General features: G+C 34.5%; 1 protein-coding gene across 4 annotated transcripts in view; it reads right to left on the bottom strand.

Moving 5' to 3' along the window:
- Positions 1–9,132: 9,132 nt before the first annotated feature.
- CDH12 (cadherin 12) overlaps positions 9,133–23,326 on the bottom strand; it is a 1,103,355-nt gene continuing 1,089,161 nt past the window's right edge. For all 4 annotated transcript variants that reach the window (XM_055112489.2, XM_055112491.2, XM_034960250.3 and 1 more), the window contains 3 exons: positions 18,949–19,066; positions 13,965–14,216; positions 9,133–10,498 (listed from right to left, as the gene is read on the bottom strand). In XM_055112489.2, the coding sequence (XP_054968464.1) occupies positions 9,999–10,498; positions 13,965–14,216; positions 18,949–19,066 (870 nt within the window). In that variant the 3' untranslated portion in view covers positions 9,133–9,998. The remainder of the gene's footprint in view (positions 10,499–13,964; positions 14,217–18,948; positions 19,067–23,326) is intronic.

Below are 23,326 nucleotides of genomic sequence, written 5' to 3'. Positions count from 1 at the left end.
AAAAGCTAGTCTGATAAGTCTACCCACTGTATTATTCCATTTATATGACAGACTAAGAGGCAAAACTATAAAGACAGAAAACAGATCAATGGTTTTTCATGAGTTCAGAGGGAGTTTCACATAGAGTCGCTGAAGCACAGGGGATGTTTTTTAAAGCAGTGACACTATTCTGCAGGGCATTGTAATGGTGGATAAACAACACTGTGCATTTGCTGAAATCTATAGAACTTCACAGCACAAACAATAAACCTTAATGTATGCAAATTTAAACATAATCTTTTAAGAGATTAAGGGATCCAAGAATTGAATGAAGAATGTAACAAAAGAATCTCACTTTGTAACAAATGAATGAAACCACCTCACTGACGGGGGAGGGGTGTAAAGTTTGTGACCTAAGTAAATCTGGAAATGAGTGGAGTCTGTAAGACTTAAGGCAAAAGAACTCTAACTGATAAAGTTGTTTCACAAGAAGATGTAAGTTAACAATCCTAAAATATACAGTTGACCTTTCCACAACATGTGTTTAGACTACATGGATCCACTTATTTGTAGATTTTCTTCTGCCTCTGCCACCCATGAGAGAGCAAGGCCAACTGCTCTTCTTTCTCCTCCTCTGCATCCTACCCAATGTGAGGATGGTGAGGATGAAGACTTTTAGGATGATCCATTTTCACTTAATGAATAGTGAATATATTTTCTTTTCCTTATAATTTTCTTAATAACATTGACTTTTCTCTAGCTTACTTTATTGTAAGGACACAGTATATAATACATACAGCATACAAGATACGTGTTAATTGACTGTTATCAGTCAGATTCTGGTCAACAGTAGGCTCCCAGTAGTTTAGTTTTTGAGGAGGCAAAAGTTCTACATGGATTTTTGCCTGTGTGGGGCATAGGTGCTCCTAACCCCTGTGTTGTTCTAGGGTCAACTACATACTAGGATTGAACAATTAAGTAAATCAATGGCAGATGATGGGAGGTAGGTTTGTCACTGTTGGAGTGGGAGGGAACATACAAGCAGGAGAGAAGTGTATGTGTAATTTTCTATATAATAATAGATTAGAGTGGAGGACATCAGTATTAACTCGTTTTAGCCTAATGTTAGTACAGATGGTTACACATGGAAATATATATGGATATTGATTATAGATGCATAGTTGGTATAAACATATATTTTCTTGCTCTATCATTGGAGAGGACATAGAAACACAAACACCTTAGTAGCAAGAAGCATACCTACCATCAAGATATTGACTTGCATACAATTTTCCAGCAAACAGAAACAAAGCTTTTTAGAGAACTATGGCTGATTCTAGAACTGGCAGGAAATATTCAAGGAAAAGCTTGAATTTTGCAGTACCAGAAAGTAAAATAGTAAGACAAACTGAACAAAACCAAAATCAATCAGTTATGGGATATGAAAAAGGGTACAGGAGCCAAATGAAATAGCTTTATAAATAAAGTGGTATTGGTAATCGCAGCACTTTGGGAGGCTGAGGCGGGTGAATCACCTACGTTTGGAAGTTTGAGACCAGCCTGACCAATATGGTGAAACCCCGTCTCTACTAAAAATACAACAATTAGTCGGTCGTGTTGGTGGGTGCCTGTAGCCCCAGCTATTCATGAGGCTGAGACAGGAGAATTGCTTGAACCCAGGTGGCAGAGGTTGCAGTGAGCTGAGATTGTGCCACTGCACTCCAGCCTGGGCAGCAGAGTCAGACTCTGTCTCAAAAAAATAAACATTAAAAAAAATGAAAAAATAAAGTAGTATTGGCTTATAAACCAAAATATCAAATATCTATGAGTCCATACTAATATAAATAAATAATCTTATAAATAAATGAAGAATAGACACATCTCCCATACAGATGAAGTCCAATATTTTAGGCAGATACTCTGATCTCAAGAGATGAAGCATAACTCTGCACTTCTTAAGTGAGGGCTGTGCAAAGTGACTTTCTTCAGGGAAGTGAAAGGTAAGCAGTTGGGGAAAAATGAATAATTTATAGTGAAGAAAGCTGACAAACTATTTCAGCAAGATGATCAAAGTGAACGTCAACAGTGATAAGTCATTTTGGTAGCATGTTCCTCTGATATGATGTGATGAGAATGGCACTTTACCTCTGTGGTCTTCTTCCCTAAAACCCATACTGCCAGTCTAATCACAAGAGGGAAAAATCATATTAATACCAATTGAGAGACATTCTATGAAATACCTGGCCACTAATCCTGAAGACTCTCAAGACCATTAAAAATGAGGAAAGCCTGCAAAAGTAGCACAGCCAAGAGAACCCTAAAGAAACCTGATGACTACAAGCAGTAGCATATTGTGGATAGGATCCTAAGACAACAACACAATAAAAGCATATTAGGTAAAAATAAAAATGTAAAATAGTATAGAATGTAATTAACAAGGCATCAGTATTGGTTCATTAATTATATTAATTATGATAACCATACTGTAATAATGGAAGTTGTTAGGGGAAACTGGGTATGAAATGCACAGTTATTTTCTGTACCATCTTAGTAATTTTAAGAGTGTGTGTTTTAAACTGTTATTTGAAGAGTAGAATAGCAATGCATTGTTTTTTTTTAACAACAGCATGGAAAAGAAGATCATAAATATCCCATCAGAAATGGAACAGATAAAACAGGGAAAAGGATGGGAGAGGAGAGGAGAGGGAAGGTGAGAGGAGAAGAGAGGGGAGGAGAGGAGGAGAGGAAACAGAGAAAGAGCAAGCACAGGAGGATAGTTCAGATCCCAAGTAACAACAGAAATACTAAACTTGGAGAAAGGAGGATATACACTTGGATCTCCTGAATTCAAAGCCAATGGATGAGATTGGCCAGGTGGTGTTCAGAAGATAGCAAATATGTGCAACTAAAACTCCGTCATCTTACTGAAAGGGAAAACGTATAAATACACATTTAAGGATCATTTGAATAGTATTTATACAGAGATGAAAATTGCTATTATAACAAGAGGCCTCCAAATGTCAATGATATAAAAAAGAAATGAGAACAGAAGGGAGAACTCTGTGGGATTATTTTTGTAGGCTGTGTGAGAGGTATATGAAGCCTTAAAAGAGGAAAGAAAAAAATGTGTGAACAAAAAGGTGGAAGAAGCTTGAAGATGAGATATGAGCATGTGATTAACTCTACAGAAACATCAGGGAGATGAAAGAAAGGAACACTGAAGTTTTTAAATTATAAACTTATTAGTGAACTTCAAAGAAACAGATTTCAGTTTGTTACCCAGTTATAAAGGAGTGAGGCAGGAGAGTGCAATACGCTGTATCTCATGGGTAAAGGGGTGGCGTGTGCATATCATAATTCTGCTAGTGTCCTGGCTCTGCCACTTGTCAGTTGTGACTAAACAGACATGTTACTTCACCTATTCAAGCCTAATTTACTCATATGTAAAATAAATATAATGGTAATATGTGTATCATCAAGTAAGCCTTAAATGCTTGTAGCATAATTGTCTACATAGCATATGCTCAATGATTAGTAGCTCTATTATTGCTATTACTTAAAAAAACCCAGCAGAGCAGAAGAGAAGAAAGAAAGAATTCCTGATTGTTTCATGTAATTTTGAATCATGGCAAACACCATATCCATAGAAAAATGGATAGGAAGAGACTAAATAAATTCCATTTTAGAGATTTAAGTGATGATGTGGGCTAAGGTATAGCTACACCTATGGGAAGCTAAAAAGAAATGAAATTAGACATAATTAGATTGAAAAGTCCAACTAAGTTAAGGTCAGGGTAGTGTTGAGATGGTAAATGTCAATGTTTAAAAGGAGGTGCAAAGTGATATAGCTTCAAATACATTGAATTCTTGGTAATATAGACATGAATATTTTCCATTGTATAACAGAGTTCTCACCTGTACTATGGAAACCTATTGTGTCCTTCATTCTTGCTCCTTGAGTAAGATATTGACATAAGAATAAATAATGTTTAGGTTATTTCTTCTTTATAAGGAAGTATAACAATATATTGTAGTATGATCCATAATTCCCAGAGATCCATGTTAATTTACCTTGCCATTACAGTGTAACAAATAATAGTGTAGAAGTTACAAAAAGAAGGGAAAAAGCATCAGAGTGAAAGTTTAGATAAGAGTTATTTAATTATTCACAATTAAGAAAAGGGCTTTACCCTGTAGTTGTTTATTATTTCATGGTTTTGCCCAAGTCGTTTGGGCACTCTTGCCTTCTATTTTTTCTTTTTATTTTAAAGTGGGACAATTAAAATGACATACAATTAAACCCTAATAAAGTTTAAGAACTTTTGAGAAATTTAGTAAATAAAATTGATTGTTATGAAAATCCGTGACAATTGGTTTTTAAGAAAATAAATAATTAAAGGCTTAAGTGGCAGTCCACAATGCAAATTGGACTTATACACATGTAAATACATATATATGTGTATATGTGTGTGTGTAATACACATACACACTAGAATTAACCTCATTTTTTTTATAGCAATGGATATAAAATAAAATGATCAGGTTTCTTTTTCAGATTTTGGGTCATTATGACTGATTGTATTTCATTTTATAGCCTTTTCAAACTAAGAAAAAGTTATGATATTGTAACTTAAAGATAAAATAATATATATTTATAAAAACTTTCTATATATTATTTCTATGTTTATATATGTGCATATACATGTTTTTGTATATGTATGTGCATATGTGTGTATCCCCACAAAAATAAAGAGAATGCCATAAGGTCCATTAGCAGACAAATATTTTGTGTAAATGTTTGGAAGGCTAACAGAACAATAGTGGGTGAAGCTGGGCAGAAAATTTGCAGACTAGGGAATCAGTGTTGCAGCTCCGTAGAAAACTTATCTTCTCATCACAATCCTTGGATGTGTCATGATTTGGACATATCATATGGCAGAAAACTGGAATGAGACATGAGGGTGAACTAGAATAAAGTAGAATGGAAGTCTATAGCTCCCTTTCCCATGCTGTGTTTGAAGAACATAATTCAGAGGAAAAAAATAGGATTACAAAATGTAAAAAGCTGCAATTAACATCATCAGAGTGAGTCAAGAAAAGACTGATCTAAAAGTAAGAGCAGAATAATATAAAAAAAGACAGAGAACAGAACAACAAAATACTCCTGAAATTAACATTTAAAAAAAAAAAACCACTACAAAAAAATCAATAGAACTAGAAGACAAAGAGGAAAATATCACCATGAAAATAAAGTATAAGACAGAAAGTGATAGTTAAAATATAATTAGTGCTTAAACCTAGAACATCCAAAAACCAAAGACTCAAAATTCCACAGAGATAACAGAAAAACGCAGGGTAGGAAACTATTGAAGAATGATTGCATGAAAAATATCTCAGAACTGAAGGTTCTGAAGCTCTGTGTTGAAAGGGGTCATGGAATACCAAGTCCTGAGAATGACCAAAACAACTCCTCTTGACTCGTCCATGTGAAATTTTATAACAATAAGGATAAAAAAAAGAAGACCATTATGCAAAAAACCATATCACATAGAAAAGAATGACATGGTCACTATGCTATCTCATCACCTCAGTTGGATGCTAAAATATGAGAGAAACTATTTTCAGAATATTGAGGAAATCATTTAAAAAACATAATTCAAATGAGAATTATGTACCTAGTCAAACTACAGATTGATGAGGCAAATAAATAAATAAATAAATAAATAAATAAATTCAAGGAAGGAGTAATTTATGAAAATAACACACACCTACCACCACATACACATGTCCCTTCCTTTAGTAATCAAACTCAGGCTGTTTATTGACATTTAATAAACTCTTTCTTCAGGTCTAGTAATAACTTAGGGGTCACTTCAAATATAAGGCCTGCGTATTGACATCTGGTTTTAGGAATTCCCATTTTTAATAAAATAGTTACTGAAATTTTCCAAGGATTTCTGTGGGCAATAGCACATCCCTTCTAATTTTTTCTTCCTACCATTTGTTTATCCTGTTTGGCTCAAGATCTGGGCCTAATTATTTTAACACTTTTTTTCTCTCTTTTCATATGTACACCTCGGCTTTTCAATCTTGCAGAAGAATTTTGACATTTGCACCTAGGAAATGTTTGTCTGGCTCCTCTTATGTTGTAGAAGCGGTGAGTTTTAATGTATAACCAATCCAATCCATGCTTCAAAGATTCCTAATTCTTATATTATGCTTAAAGGTTCTCTGTGATTCTCATAATTATATGTAGTCAATATTTAAATGATTTAGTGAACTTCATAAGATTGTAACTAGAATTTCAGAATCAAGACATTTTAGAGGAAATTTATACAACACTAAGTTCAACAAATTAATTTTGCCAAAGCAAACAGAACACTGGGAGGCTAAGGAGCTTGCCCCATATTTCTGGTGAGAATTTGGTACAAAAGCAATTTTAGATTATTTCTAGTACATCACATCGTTTCACTCATATGTGTTGATCTAATACTTCATTGAATATAATTAAATGTAACATTTAAAAATAGATATAAGTAACACACATGTTACATATAATACATACATATATACTTCTATAAAAGTAAACATGCAAGGCAATAACAAAATTATGGTTTAATTATTATTAATAGTCAAAATTCCCCATATAAATTCTAAACATTTTTATAGTGCTTAATGCTTAAATGAAGGTCAGTAATTTTGTTATTATAAATAAAACAGAACCCAACATGTTATAAGTATTGAAATATTAGGCCTAGTGTGATGTCATAGCATAAAAGGTATCCCATAATATTTATATTTATGAGCACCAAAGACCTCTTTTCCCCATATCTCTCCTCTGGTGACCCATTGTATCTGAAATCATTTCTATTCATTTTTTTCCATATATTTGGGTTTTTTTGTGTGTGTTTTAAACCAAGCCAGTTTTTAAAAAAGAAAATATGATGAACAGCTGTGTGATTGATATGGGCTGAATTGTGTCTCTTCAAAAATCATATGTTGAAGTCCTAAATCCCAGTAACTCACAATGTGATTATATTTGGAGACAGAGCCTTTATAGAGGTAATCGAGATAGAAAGAGCTATTATGGGTGGGTCCTAATACAGTATAACTGGCATCTTTTTTTGTTTTTGTTTGTTTGTTTGTTTGTTTTGAGAGAGAGTCTCACTCTATTGCCCAGGCTGGAGTGCAGTGGTGACAACTCAGCTCACTGCAACCTCTGCCCCCTGGGTTTTAAGCAATTCTGTCTGCCTCAGCCTCTGGACTAGCTGGGATTACAGGTGCCTGTCACCACGCCCAGGTAATTTTTGTGTTTTTGGTAGAGACAGGGTTTCGCCATGTTGGCCAGGCTGGTCTTGAACTCCTGACCTCAGGTGATCCATGTACCTTGGCCTCCCAAAGTGCTGGGATTACAGGCACCACGCCCGGCCTGGTGTATTTTATAAGAAGAGCAATTAGGACGTGAGTAAGCACAGAGGGAGTACCATGTGAACACACAGAGAGAAGACGGCCATGGGCAAGCCAAGGAGGGACTCCCAGGAGAAATCAACTCTGTCAACACCTTGATCTTGGATGTTTTGCCTCCAGAATTGTGAGAAAATACATTTCGGTTAAGTCACTCAGCCTGTGATATTTTGTTATGGCAGACCTAGCAAAGGAATGCAGTGGTGTGGCAAAAATAAAAGCCGGATGTACTAAAAAGTATTTAATAGTTTGGTGAAAATAAGATCTACTTATTTCATATTTTTGTTTAGCACCTCAGCCATGAAGTTTGAAATGACCTGCCCCTCACAAGTTTTCTCCATGCTACCGTTGCTTCTGCCAAATGATCTCATGCAGAGGCAGTTAGATTTCCTAGCAAAATGCAAAATGCAGCAATTCCTGATGGGAATCTTTTTGTCTATCAGAAGTAATCTTGCATAGTAAGCTTCTTCAGGGGTTATATATCAGTCCATAGCAAATCATGTTGCTAAGGCAAATCCCAAAATTGTCCTAATTTTTCTCTCTAGGATGGTTATGGCATCACCAGCTTTTAAAACATGTTATGTAAATACTTTCCCAAACATACTATAAATTATCACACTACATCAATATTATAATGCAGTTCTTGGGATAGACAAAGGTAAAATTGGGATGAGATGGAAGAAAACAAGTTCAACAGCCATTCCTGAGAGGGAGAAAATGAGAATATGCAACTGGGAGATATCAACAAAGAAATGGGGAACGTGAATTCAAATGCCCCCATTGCCACAGCATAGTGAGTAGTCGGATCATTTTAAAGGATGTATTTATAAATGAATAATGGTGAATATGATTTTCTTGTGTTGTCTATATTTCTGCCTGTTTTTCTCATGTGTAAATTTTTAGCTTCAAAACCTTGCAAATATTAAATATATCTATAAGTATTTCATAAACTCAGCTAGATAGTGACCATATCTTCAGGATGGACCTATAAGCAACTTTAATTTTTTTTCATATATATAGTGACAATATTACAGTAGCCACTTAAGTAGTTATCACATTCATATAAAATATATTATTTTATAATTAGTTTGCATCTTTTTATGTTTTCCAAGCTAGTGTGCAATCCGCTTGAAAGCAATGTGTGTGAGTTTAGTTTACTAATGCGCTTATAAAATCTAATATTACTTAGAAATTTGCATCAAATTAGAAAGTTCTTTACACGGAGTTTGTAAGGGATAATTTACATTAAGATTTTTGTAGATGAGAGAACAAAGAGGTAACTATGAGCTCCAATATAATAATGGTGCTCACAAAGTTGAAGTCCATGTAAGTAAAGTAAGTATATCAGCTGCCTGAAATTGAATTTACGTTCATTTTAGGATTCAGTCATTGGTTTGAACTTTTTTAAGTCCCTGATTTTTTATTTTTTTCAATAATGTATAACAAATATTTTTAGACATCTTATAAATCCATCCTCTATTATTTGATATGTATTTTATTTTTGCTGCTCATCAAAGAATCACTAGATTGTACGAAACTCTGAGAAACTGTGTAATGAATTTCTCTTTCCATGCTTAAATGAATGGCACTTTTTTCTTCTAAGAATTTTCATAGAAACACAACTTGAAATTACATCTATGACTAAAAGCTGAATCTGGTGACTGTTAAAACCAATTTTCCACACACCAGTACAATATTAAGCAAAACCAATATTTATTTTAATGTGTAATTTGAGCCCTGAGGCCTCTCTTTATAAAGAGGAATATTTTTTCTTTTCTTTTTTTATTTATTTATTTTTGTTGGAAAAGAGTGTAACATTTTAATGAACAGCTTTAATGTGAACTAATGTTAAGATCAAACATTGTTTCTAGAATTCAGGACTTACATATTGAACTTGATATTTTCATATTTATTTCAATTTTCTGAAAGGATAGGATAAACAAATATGTTTTAGCATACAGTTTAAAAAAGAAAAAGAAAACCTTTTGAATTAGAAGAAGGTGTAGATCAGAAAGTGTTCTTCTTTTGTTCTCAAAAGGAATGAGGAGAGTCAGAGTGTCGCTATTGCTTCTTGACATAAAGACGGTGTCTTTGTTTTATGTCCTCTTTATCTCTGAATCCCGCAATACCATCACAGCAGAGTGTACTGTACACCACTTTAAATGATAAGAGTTTCAATAGGCACTTTAGTGGAATTAAGAAAAATCTAACACTCTTCCACCGTGATGCCACATAGCTATCTTCGTTCTAGGTTGTCATGTCAGTAAATTGTATTGAATAGGCCTGAGCTTGTCTCAGTGTGATTGTGAAAAAACAAAACAACAAAACAAAGCAAGTACACATTATAGGATGTATCTCGTGTTGGCAGAATAAACCAAAACTGACAATATGATTAATTTAGTAACTTACTAGAAACCAGGTAATCAAAGGAATCTTGTCCCAGAAAGTGTGTGTGTGTGTGTGTGTGTGTGTGTGTGATTTCTATTAATGTTTGTGTTTCTTTTTCTTTTTTAAAAATCTCCCCTCTCGGTTGTATTTTAGCCTCCACGACTCCCTTAAGTGACTTTATCAGGGTTATAACTCTCTTCTTCGCCAAACATGTCTGCCAAGACTTTAAAGCGGGGTCCCCAGTCTGTCAGGTAGTCATAGTCCTGGTCGGCTTCTGTGGTGAGAGAGTCTATAGAGCTGAGGGACTCTGCCACGGACCCACTCCCTTCGTAGGCATATGTGGCCAGTGAATCGTATGGTGGGGCAGTTGGGTCCACATCATTTTCCTGTAGCCTTTGATGAATGAAATCCCTTATGTCTGTGTTATCTTCCATGGGTGGTCTCTGACGAGGTAAACAGAGAGAGTCTGGTTTTATATCCCTGCGAATTTTGTTCTCCTCAATCACTTTTGGGTTTCTCAGAGCCCCAATGTCGAAAGCCTGGGTATCTTCCTCCCCACCTCCTTCATCATCGTAATGGATGACGTTGTCTCTGATGTCTTCTTTAGAGGTCATCAGGGTGTCTTTTTTCTTCTGCCTTCGTAGTGCTACATACAGTACAACTATGGCTGGAACAAGACAAAAATTGCAATTTGAGAATAGAAAGCAGATAGATCATTTCATCTCTCCATAAAAATTAAAAAATGATTAGGGGTGGCTGAGTTTCGTGAATGACCTCCTGTTACTTTCATAGTAAACATACCATAATCAATAGGATCATACATATGTTTAAATTTTGAAATTGTTAACTAACAAGAAACCATAGCAAAGTTATTCACAAAATGAAACAAGTATGTGTTTATATTAAAGTATTTTAGGGTCTGGTAAAAGTGTGTGTTGCAACAAAAGAAAAAAGGAAATCATAGTTCTTCCACTCATACAGAAAATTGTAAGAATATAAGAAAACTTGAATATTATCATCCATAAATAAGACTACCATTCATTGCTAACTTCCCAATTGGAACATTCCTAATTTTAAATTAGAAATTTATGTTTCTTATGCGATAAGCCCAAATCTTCACTGTGACCATTATTTTTAAAGGCAATAAATAAGAAAGAGAGAAGTAGAGGAAGTAGAGGAAGGAAGGAAGAAAGGAAAGAAGGAAGGAAGGAAGTAGAGGAAGGAAGTAGAGGAAGGAAGGAAGTAGAGGAAGGAAGGAAGAAAGGAAAGAAGGAAGGAAGGAAGTAGAGGAAGGAAGGAAGTAGAGGAAGGAAGGAAGTAGAGGAAGGAAGTAGAGGAAGGAAGGAAGTAGAGGAAGGAAGGAAGTAGAGGAAGGAGGAAGGAAGGAAGGAAGATGTTAAGGACCTTAGTTTTATAAATCTTACAAACTAAAGCATTAATTTCAATTCTGTGTCCTGCCATATTGAGAAAGTTTTTAAAACAAGTGCCTAGAATTCAGATTACCTTCATAAAACAATATTTTAAAATTGTTAATTTATGTACTTTTATTATCAAAATCTCTCTTTATTCCCAGTTGATTTAAAGCTCTCCACTAAATCAATGGTGTTTATTTCTACTATGCATGAATAGGCACAGATACAAATGACGACGTCAGTGCTCAGCTTTTCTTGTCATAATAACCCCTCTCCTCCATAGTGGTGTCAACAGGTGAAAGCTAATGTGTGTTTGATTTACCAGAGCAGAGTCTGGAAGACACCTGTCATAGAATTATAAAGTAGAGAAGAATGCATGATGATAAAATTTCATTTATTCTCTCTTCCTCCAAAATTAGAGATGGACCAGTTGGAAGGAGAGAGGAGATCTAGGTAGAGTTTCTGTACAGTGGGCCTTGGGAGATGTTTAGCACCCTGCACTCCTCCCAAGAGTTTATGGAATCTCAGAACAAAGGACATGATTGTTTGTTCCTCTACCAAGTATGTGAGAGACTGCAGACCTCATGGAGCAGCCCCATACATAAAATGAGTTCAGAATCACCATGGCTGAGAAAGAAACTAGCTGGATGTGCCTGAGGTCCATTTAAAAGGGACCCAAGCACCATACCTTTCTGTTCTTTCTCTCACCCCACAAAGGACATGAGAATGGCTGAGAACAAGCTAGGGGACCTAAAGGAGTGTGAGATTGCTCAAGGAGGTCAAAGATTAGTTGGATTTTTAAGCAGACCCTATGACAGGACAAAGAGTGTCAATATACACTGCTGTATACCAAAAATTCACAATGCCTAGAATAGTGCTGGTGCTCTGTGGATGCTCTGGAAGTATTTGGATAAATGAGTGGCAGATGGTAGTACATGATAAAGATGACCTGAGCAGATTACTTGCTACAGTGTATGACGGCCAGAACATACCAAGCCATGTTAGGTTGATACTGTCAACTCAAATAACAAACAGAGTTTCTCTGAAATAAAATATATTTATTTGGAAATAGAGTATAGCAATGGGAATGTGAGTGCCATAGTAAACTATGTGTGTGTTCAAGAGATAAAGGAAGACAAAGGTTTTCAAAGAAAAAAACGAGGAGGATACATAATTGTTTTAAATAATTATCCTTGACTACAAAGATTAATAACAAGGGTGATGCCAGTCCAACATTGGACAGGCAGTTGCTGGGCAGATGTTCCGGCAGAAATGATTTTGTATAAGGTGGTGATGGCCTTTGTGCGGGGTTGTGATTTTTACAGTCTTTTTCATTACAGGCATATAAGGGTGAAAACCCTCTCTCCATGGTCTTCCCTAGCTCTATTTGTCAGGGTTTTCTTGACATTAGTGACTCCATTTTGACTCTTACAACTTTCAAAATATAGGAATACTCCAGGACTCAGCTACAAGAGAAGAGAGGCATATGAGAGAGAAATACTTCATTTGATGTTAAACACCTAAATGATCTTGTTAAATTTCAGATGTGAAAATATTACTTGGAATGTGTCCTTAAGGTTTATATTAACACAAAAGATGCCAGGGATAATTTATTATGAATTATAAGGATATAAAGAATAATTTGCTCTGAACACCAAAGTTTCTCATGTGGAATTAATATCTACACCATGCCAATTGGACTAGAATTTCACCTTCTACGTCAGCATGAACTTCTGACTCAGGGAGTGCTCTCCACAAGCTACCATATAACGCGTTACTCTGTGCCTTTCATCTTACTATTTTTTTTTCTTTCCTAGAGATAAAGTCAGGTGTCCATATTTGTCAGATTATTTTTGGTTAAACAGTAAATATGCATACATAATTTGATTCCACAATACCCAGTTGTATATCTGTTGTCATTTGATTTTAAAGGAATGAGGCATAATAGAAAATCTCTCTCTACTTTTGTCAATCTGGCAGTGAATTAATAAATGGAGAAGCTGAACAGAGTTCATGGAAGAGGGAACTTCCTAATAGGTTTATATTCACTCTCACAGAGATATTATAGAATACATTTACTCCAATCATTTTGCTTTGGAGTGTTTCCAGATATTTTAGTCTGTTCTGTTCTAGTGGGAATGGTTAGAATTTTGATGTAAGGAGATGCAAGAAAGTGGAAGAATTACTTATGGATGGCAGTTTAAACAGAAAAGACAAATTTGAGGATTACTTTACATTCTGTTTCTTTCTGTTCGCTCTTTTATCTTCCTTTCTTTATTGAACTGGAATTTGAGAACCATTGTTCATCAAGTATATTTTTTAAAAGATGACATAATCTCTTATTAGACAGCAGCAATTACTAGGAAGTAAAACAAATTGAGAAGTTGTTGTAAATGGATATTTATTAAAGAGGATTTCATTGTGACAAGGGTCACAAACTATTATTACTAGAAAATCTCTTAGGTCTTGAACATATTTTTGGTGTTTATTTTATGATGTTATTTATTTATCCCCAATAATACATATCCAAGAAGTATGAAATATAAAAATAGCATTAATAACAATTTAATTCAATACACATAGATTATCTTCTAGCTAGGTATGACATGTCAATGAATAAAAACTTGTTTACATGATAAATTGAGGAGAGAGATGGAGGAGAGAGAGGGGAAAAAAAGAAAGAGCAAGAAAAAATTAACAATGATTAATATTGAAACCAACCTAAGAGTATAACAATGCATAGTAGAATTGCAATCAACGCCCCAGTGCTAAGTCCTACAGGTAGAAAAATTGCTTCCACATTACAAGACAGGATGGTGCCATCAGAGTCACATCTACAGACTCGAATAGTCATTGTGTTTGTGCTGCTCTGGACAGGGTAGCTGCTGTCTTCTATTACAACAGGGAGGAAATACAACTCTTGCTGCCTGCGGCTGTATCCATTTCTTCGGGTTTCAATCCCAGCTGTGTTGTCTACAAAACATGACATTTATGGTAACATGGTTACTATGAGCTTCACTTCAAATCTTCAAGTTGGTATCTGCTCAATAGTAAGAAGCTCTTCTTGAATCAGGAAAAGGGATTCTTATTTTTTTTATTTCTGTTCACATTATGAAAACTGCCAAAATATAATCAAAATAATCCTTAGAGGAAAAACAAACATTAATCTTGTCTGGTAGAAGAATTAAATTTTCTATTCAGAAAGATTATGGAATGCTTTACAAGACAGAAAGTGTGTTAAACTGATCAATTTTTTTATGACATTGCAATCTCATTAAAAAATAGTTTTGTAAATAGTTTCACGCATAATAGAAAATATTACAAACTATGAATCTGTAAATTATCTCAAATAAGAACCTATTCTGTAAACTATATTAAAACCAATTGACTATTTTAAATTAAGGATTTTTCTATCTACATGTTGTATATGTATATATGTTTATAAATATATGTTATATATGTTTGTATGTATGGGAATACTTTCACCTCTGCATATCAGCTGGAATAAGAAACATGGAAAGGAAAATAAGATTTGTTAAAAACATCAAAAATTGTAAACACCTTGAACTATAACAATGACTACTTTAATATGATTTAAAAAGTAACTCATTGTAATTCTGGTTAATTCAAAAACAATAATGTTTACTTGCAATAATGTGAGACAATAAAAATTACTATTTTTATATAAATGCAATTAATACTTCTATTGAAAGTGCTCTTTTGCATGCATTTGCTCTTTTATTTCTACACAAATAAGCAGAAATTTTGTTTTATGAATAACAATATTTCATTTGTGTGTCACAGTAACCCCTAGAAACGCTTTGTTATTTTTAGAAATGTGTCAATATGTAGTTTATTATAGCTATGCATAATACTTGAGAATAAGGTAAGATAATTTTTAAAAGTGTATAATATATTACAGTTGTGCAGGTCTGTCACAAATATGTTACTATTTCAATCAGATTCCATTTTTCTATTGGCAGACTTTAAATTCAACAACTGAAATTGAGGCAGGTTCTTCAGCAATAGGAAGCACCAAGACGAGAAAACTTTATGGGATATGATTAGGGATGAACAAATGGATATTAATTGAATCAACATTTAAATCTTCAGCAATTGATGGTTGAACACTTGAGTCCGCGGAAAAGGAATAGGCTAGGAATAAAGTTCATAATCTGAGTGAAAATGACTAATAGAAATAGAATGTCTGCTGTGTCTGCACTTGGGAGAAGGTAGGGATTTGGTACTCTTGAACTCAATGTATGTGTCAAATGGCAGCCTAACCCTTTTTAAAATGTTTATTTTCAATTTATTTATTTATTTTGAGATGGAGTTTCACTCTGTCACCCAGGCTGGAGTACAGTGGATCAATCTCGGCTCACTGCAACCTCCGCCTCCTGGGTTCAAGCGATTCTCCTGCCTCACCCTCCTAAGTAGCTGGGACTACAGATGCCTGCCACCACGCCCAGCGAATTTTTGTATTTTTAGGAGAGATGGGGTTTCACCATGTTGGCCAGGCTGGTCTTGAACTTCTGACCTCAGATGATCTGTCCACCTTGGCCTCCCAAAGTGAGCCACCGCACCCAGCCCAATTTATTATTTATTGAAAATTGACCATAACAAATTTATTGTGATGTCCATAGTGAGAAGAAAAAGACATACTATATTTTATTTCCTCTCTAAATGCTTTCTTTTCACTAAAAATACCTTACAAATCTAATTCATTATAAAACAAGGAACATGGTAAATGGCACCTGAAATTTTGTGACAAGTACATGTCTAGTCCATGAGAAAGCACTCTGCTATAAGTCAGTATCATGTGGTTCCCATTAACATGATTAATCTGAAATAGCTCTTTCAGCAAAGATACGTTGTGGAAAATAGTCAACACTTGGGTTTGGTGAATGATGTGACTATCTACCTAGTTGCTGAAGCCTAAGACCTGGAAATCTATTTTGTCTTATTACATGATATACACATATTGAATCTAGGGCATCTATCATGAAGTCTTATCAATTCTATTTCCATCCATTTGTCTCCATCCTCACAGTCAGTACCCTAATCTAAGGCTCTCACCCATTTACTGCAATGACATCTGAATGAGTTTTATCTCCCTATGATATATTTTCCATGCTACATCCAAGCAGATTTCCCTATAATGTAAATATGAATATGTTATATTCTTGCTTAAATCTTTCAAAGACTACTAACATTATTGGTTTAAGTTATCTCCTGAAATGGCTTCTGGATAGGGTCCTCATATGGTCCAGTTTGTCTTAGACAGACCTATTTTATGTGTGCTGCTGTGACATAACATTATAAATATTTCCCCCTTTTTTATAAGTGTTTCAGTCTTTATGATAAAATATGTGGTCACTCTCATTATAAATAACTTCAAGATTGGACTGCTGTTTGTCTTATGGCCATTTCTCACATTGCATATTTTATTCAAACTCTACTCAACTTGCTTCAGTGATAAAATGTGGAGACTCTGATTTTGTGGAGACTCTGACTTTCTTTGCCTAATCATTGTAGCAAACTAATCTCTTCAAAATATCCTCTGATTCCATCATCATCATCACCATCTCAATACAATTTGTTCACTTGTTCTATATGCATAGAATTTATAAAAATTTATCTTTTTATTATCAGGTTATAAAATCAGGTGTTTTGATGATTATTTTAGAGAATATGGAAACTTAGAGGACATAAAATATCCAAGGTTACAGACCTAATAAAGTCAGAGATACTGATTGATACTCAACCTTAATATTTCTAATCCAGTGTCCTTTATATTTTTGTAATGGTTGTAATTGTAGCAAATGTAATAGCGTTAGCAGTAGTAGCAGCAGTAGGAGTGATGGCAATAGCAGTGGTAGTAGAAGAATAAGTGTACACCATGCAATAGTTCACAGCCATAAAAAAGAATGAAATCATGTTCTCTGCAGCAACATGGATGCATCTGGAAGACATTATCCTAAGCAAATTGATACAGAAGCAGAAAACGAAACACCATATACTCTTACTTATAAAAGGGAGCTAAACTTTGGGAACACAGAACACAAAGATGGCAACAACTAACACTGGGCATGCCAAAAAGGGGGAGAAAGGGAGGAGACAAAGGGTTAAAAAAAACTGCTTATCGGGTACTAGGTTCACTACTTCAGCAATGGGATCATAGAAGCCCAAACCTCAGCATCATGAAATATACCCATGTTACAAAGTGCTAGGATTCAGTGCTGCACCTGAATCTAAAATTTTAAAAAGTAAAATTAAATTTAAAAAAGTTTTATTCCATATCGTGTTAAATAATAGATATAGTCCACATTTAAAATATAATGTTTCTATTCTTTGCAGGTAGAATTTTTTATCTGTAATTGTTAAGTGGCTTTTTTTTAATGATTAGAGTTTCATTTACAGTAATGTGTAAAGACAAATTTTACACAAATTTATTTTTAAAGAGTTTCATTCTTTCCTTCCTCTTCATTAGTCTTTAAGTAGCAAATTCTCATTATAAACTATGCAAACCATGTCTCTCCCTCCCTCTAAATAAATAAATAAATAAAAGTGTAAGTGTAACCATGATGGCATTGGTGGTGGCTAAAATGATCTTGATGGTAACATGTTTTAGGCATTTTGTTAAGGCTTTGCAAATATGATTTTATTTAATAAAAAATATTATGAGGTTGATTTGATTTAGTAAAATTGTATACATTAAGAGTCTGTCATTTTGGTAGTATGGAACAAAAATGCAAACCTATGTCATGTCAAATATAATACCTGCATTCTTTGAATTTATTTTTTATTTATTTATTTTTTAATGTTTATTTTAGATTTGAGGGTAACGTGAAGGTGTGTTACATAGGTAAACACGTGTCATGGGGGTTTGTTGTATGTATTATTTCATCACCCAGGTATTAAGCCCAATACCCAATATTTATCTTTTCTGCTCCTCTCCCTCCTCCCATCCTCACCCCTCAAGTAGACTCCAAGGCTTGTTGTTTCCTTGTTTGAGTTCCTAAGTTCTTATCATTTAGCTCCCACTTATAAGTATTTGCAGTATAAGTATAAGAACATGCAGTATTTGATCTTCTGTTTCCTGTGTTAGTTTGCTAAAGATAATAGCCTCCAGCTCCATCCATGCTCCTACAAAAGACATGATCTCATTCTTTCTTACGGCTGCATAGCATTCCATGGTGTGTATATATGTACCACATTTTCTTCATCCAGTCTGTCACTGATGGGCATTTAGGTCGATTCTGTCTTTGCTATTGTGAATAGTGCTGCAATGAACATTTGTGTGCACGTGTCTTTATAATACCTGCATTCTTAACCTATGCTGTACGGTGTGTTATTCTAATAAAACAGTTACTAAAGAGCTCCCTGTTAGTTAGTATAATTAATGTGCATTTGGGACAAATGATATGTTTAAAACAGGGAAAGCATTCAATTTCTCAGAGAGTCTTTTATTTGCTTGACTCATTGAGAGACTGTCCACATTTACAATGCAAGCAACCTGCCTTACTAGACAGTCTGTATAGATTAAATATTTAATTTACTACTAGGTACAGAATATTGCCTTTCTCATGTAAGGATCTCATATTTTATGAAATTAAGTGCTTCAAAGAAAAGTATTGATTCCTCCCTTTGTGCCTTTTTACAAAGATACATGATAAGAGGTAAATTTTTCTGTAGTTACACTTACTTCTGAAGTCACGAACTGTAAAATTTGGTTTGATAGCAGCCTCAGGTGATAATCTAAAGGAGAATTGTTGCCCAGCAGGTGAAAGATCTCGGTCTGCAGCACTGACTATCTGAATTATCTGAAACAGAGTTGAGATTAAAGTCGGTCATCAGTTTCAAAGAGGACTTTACACAGCAGGCTACTAAATGTATTTAATGAAGCATGCAAGTAGACAGAAATGGCAATTTTTGAATCAATACCAGTAGGTCAATTATTTACACATAATGTTTATAAACAAATTTCTAACATTTACAGGGAATAACGACAGGCACAATTATAGAACATGGGCTAATTTCAAATTGATACCTGCGTAACTAAAAAGGTAACCAGCATTAAAAATTCACACTAATAAGCAAAGTAAAATTAAAATGTACTTGCTTGCATTTTAAATTAGATGAAATAAATGCTTTCTAGCCTGAATGTGAAAATGCTTACTGAAAACAAAATCTCTGATTATCTAAAAGCCCTTGTGATAGCAAAATTTAGTATGAGTTATGTTTTGTAACAATGGTTCTATTTTCATAAATAAATAAAATGATAAATAGAGATACAAAAGCTGTATATCTGCTTTTGTTACGTTTTTCTTCATTCGGTAGGAATACAAATTTTGTTTTCAAAGAGTTTTTAATAAGCACTATCATGCCTGTTACAAAATTTTTCCTAAATTGCTTCCATACGTTGTGTATCTTACAGTTAAAAGCCTGGTACTTCAATAAAATGCCCTTAAATACTTGGAGAATAAAAATAACTTCTGAGAATCAACCTGTGAAATTTACAATCCATTAAATAGATAAGCAAGTAAGAATGGCTTTGAGGCATTTATTTATTAACATATCCAATGGCTGTGCATCAAACAGAATTTCAGGAAGTGTTATGTGAGAGATGACAAGGGCAGAGTGTTGGCCAGATAATCATGCTCTCAGACTACATTTGAATCTGCAAGAGGAAGGCTCTAGATTTCACACACGGATATCCTTGTCCCAGTGTGTAAAGCATGCATCATGTGATCTTACACTGATGCTATTAAACGTGAGATTCAGTTAAAACCCAATCTATGACTATGATCTATGTTCCTGTTTATCTGCACACACAGAGACACAGATAGACGTTAGATATGTAGGTAGGTAGATGGATGGATGGATGGATAGATAGATAGATATAGATAGATAGATAGATAGATGATAGATAGATGATAGATATCACTGGGACCTTGGATATCCAGTGCAGCATTAGTAATTTCTAATTTAACAAATTAATTGGTCCTCTCGTATGAATTTTGATTTCTTGTCTTAGTGTGAATTAGTCACACAGACTCTATTTAAGCTTTAAAATTGTCCTGGAGAGAATTTCATTATTCAGCACCAAAGTCTAAATCATGGAATGTGGCAACTTAGTCAATGAATCAACATACAGACCCTATGAAACCAACTTTCCTTCACTTAGACCAATGTCTGCAGATCACTCAATTTCATTGAGAAGATCTCTGTATCTTATCCGGGGATTAATACCTGGCTGTCAAATTTTGCTTTGTTTTCCTTCTGTTATAAACTAGCACCATTACTAAATTAAATGTATAATATCAAAATCTATCAAGAACATAACTAGAATAAAGAAAAGTCCTTTAGAATAGCATATAGATATAAAGACTTTGTTATAGACTGGCACTTATCTGGAAGTGCTGCTTGGAAGTGCTGCTTGGAAGTCCCTGCCCTGAGGAAAACAACTACCATCTAAATTTGTACTGATTTACATAGCATAATCTTTCCTCCTTTTCTTATTTTTTTCAGAATAAATAGATGAAATGTAGATGATAGATAGGTAGATAATAGATAGTAGCATAATCCAGGAGAGACAGTTCGTATGCATAGTTCTTAGACTAGGGGCAGAATGGCAGGGCTCAAAAACAGAACATATATACATTTCTCATATATTACAATATATTACAATTAATTTCTCATATATTACATCCCTGAAAACTCAATGGACATTTCAGGGTTATGCTTTGTAGAAAAGTGTGGCTCAATTGGACACAAAAACCCCAGAAATATATTTTAGAATAAGAGCCTCTAAGAATCCAAGATATTCCTCAAAATTTTATTCAGATATGAAAAAATAACATTGATTTCAACTAATTTCCTTTTCTCAACTCATCAAATCCTTTAATTTATTGGACAAACATAAAACATTAAATGGAGCTCTATTCCCAAAGGCTTCCATTTGGAGCATTACAAATGAAATTCTAATTGATCTGAAATCACTAATATCCTTAACCACCTAAAAGCTAAAGAACTCGCTTTTTTTTTTTTTTTTGTCTTTGTTTAGTGAGGCATCCTGAAAGTGGAAAATAGCTAACTTGAGGAATTTTGGTAAACCTCTTCAAACTCCCAAAACAACCAAATCAGGTTATTTATTCAGGCCCAAATATTTTTGTAGCACCTAGGATTTCAGAAACTAAAGAAAGCTGCAGGCTCATCCCATATAAATCGTGGATGCACTTAAGGTGATAAATTTTAAGTGCATTCTGTGCCAATCCAAAATTAAGGATGCAGATTTCTTGAGAAAATATCACAAAATAAGTTGTGATGTCAGAAGATTAATGAGTCCCCACATTATCAAATGGAAGAGTAGAGCAGCACAGTCCACTAGAAATGTCCATGGTTATGAAAATACTCTATGTCTGCAGTCACCAAAATTATATCTGCTCACCACAAATTGAGCACTTGAAATGTGATTAGTATGAATGAGAATATAGTTTTTAGTTTCACGTAATTTTAATTTTATTTTAATAGCTATACAACTAGTAGACATCACAGGTTTAGAACTATGGGACAAAGGTTCTACTAAGTGATGTACAGCATGGAAATTGAAAAAGATACTAAAGATTAAATAACGACTTTTTTCAACAAAAATACTGTTTTAAATATCAAGACTTATTTCAAGTAAGAAATAAAACTTCGAATTTACTTAAGTGAATAGTTACGCTATTTAAAGGTGATCAAAAACTAGAGCAAACCAAAGCATACCAATGCATTTTGTATTTGGAATGCAGATCCACAATATTAGATTAAACATATTTTTGTTTCATGACATACTCTTTTCATATATCCATGCCTGATTCCCTTTATATTATTCCTAAATTCATTCATAAGACTTTAGGAGGAAAAAAATAAGAAAAAATGGCAACCTACCACCACCTAACATAAAACCTTTCACAATCAGTTTCATTAACTTTGTGGTCTTCTTTCCTCATAACATATTCCCACAACTACATCTTCACAGAATAATATTAACTTCATAAGAAAAATGAAAGTCAGACATTTAAAATAACCCAGATGTTCTTCTCAAGGCCACCAGAGAGGGAAGCGTTGCATTTTCAGGTTAGATTAAAAGATTTGTTGTGCAACTAATACAAGCACATGAGCAAAATAAGAAATATACTGGGAAAATGCACTCTAAAGTGGCTTGCTTACTGGGTTTACAGTCACAAGTTCTTTAGAAATTTGTGTGTGGGCGCTGGGTGCGGTGGCTCATGCCTGTAATCCCAGCACTTTGGGAGGCCGAGGCAGGCGGATCACGAGGTCAGGAGATTGAGACCATCCTGGCTAACATGGTGAAACCCCGTCTCTACTAAAAATACAAAAAAATTAGCTGGGCGTGGTTGCGCGTGCCTGTAGTCCCAGCTACGCGGGAGGCTGAGGCACAAAAATCGCTTGAATCCGGGAGGCGGAGGTTGCAGTGAGCAGAGATCAGGCCACTGCACTCCAGCCTGGGTGACAGAGCGAGACTCTGTCTCAAAATAAATAAATAAATAAACACAAATAAAAAAAGAAAGAAATTTGCAGGTGTGTCACTTGAGGTCAGGAGTTCGAGTCCAGCCTGGCTAACATGGAGACACCCCATCTCTATTAAAAATACAAAAAATTAGCTGGGCATGGTGGCGCATGCCTATAATCCCAGCTACTTGGGAGGCTGAGACAGGATAATCACTTGAACACAGGAGGCGGAGGTTGCAGTGAGCCAAGAATGTGCCATTACACTCCAGCCTGGGTGACAGAGCAAGATTTCATATCAAGAAAAAAAAAGAAAAAAGAAAAAAAAGGAAAGAAATTCAACAGTAGGAGAATAGAAAAACATAGCAGAAACCACGAGTGTAGACCTTTAATTATACAAAGAACGTTCACTAAGCAATCAGTACTTCATCCATGCGGTATCACCTCCACATACATTCATCTATATCATTAATTCACAACAGTTTAATTAATCTTTTATGGTTTCTTTTATGAAAGGTCTGATTCAGAAAAACAAATATATGTGTGTATATTCATGTCTGTACTTATAA

Source organism: Pan paniscus, chromosome 4 (assembly GCF_029289425.2).
Source record: "Pan paniscus chromosome 4, NHGRI_mPanPan1-v2.0_pri, whole genome shotgun sequence".
Taxonomy (NCBI): Eukaryota; Metazoa; Chordata; class Mammalia; order Primates; family Hominidae; genus Pan; species Pan paniscus.
Note: the sequence above shows the minus strand (reverse complement) of the source record. Positions and strands in the feature narration are given on the sequence as shown.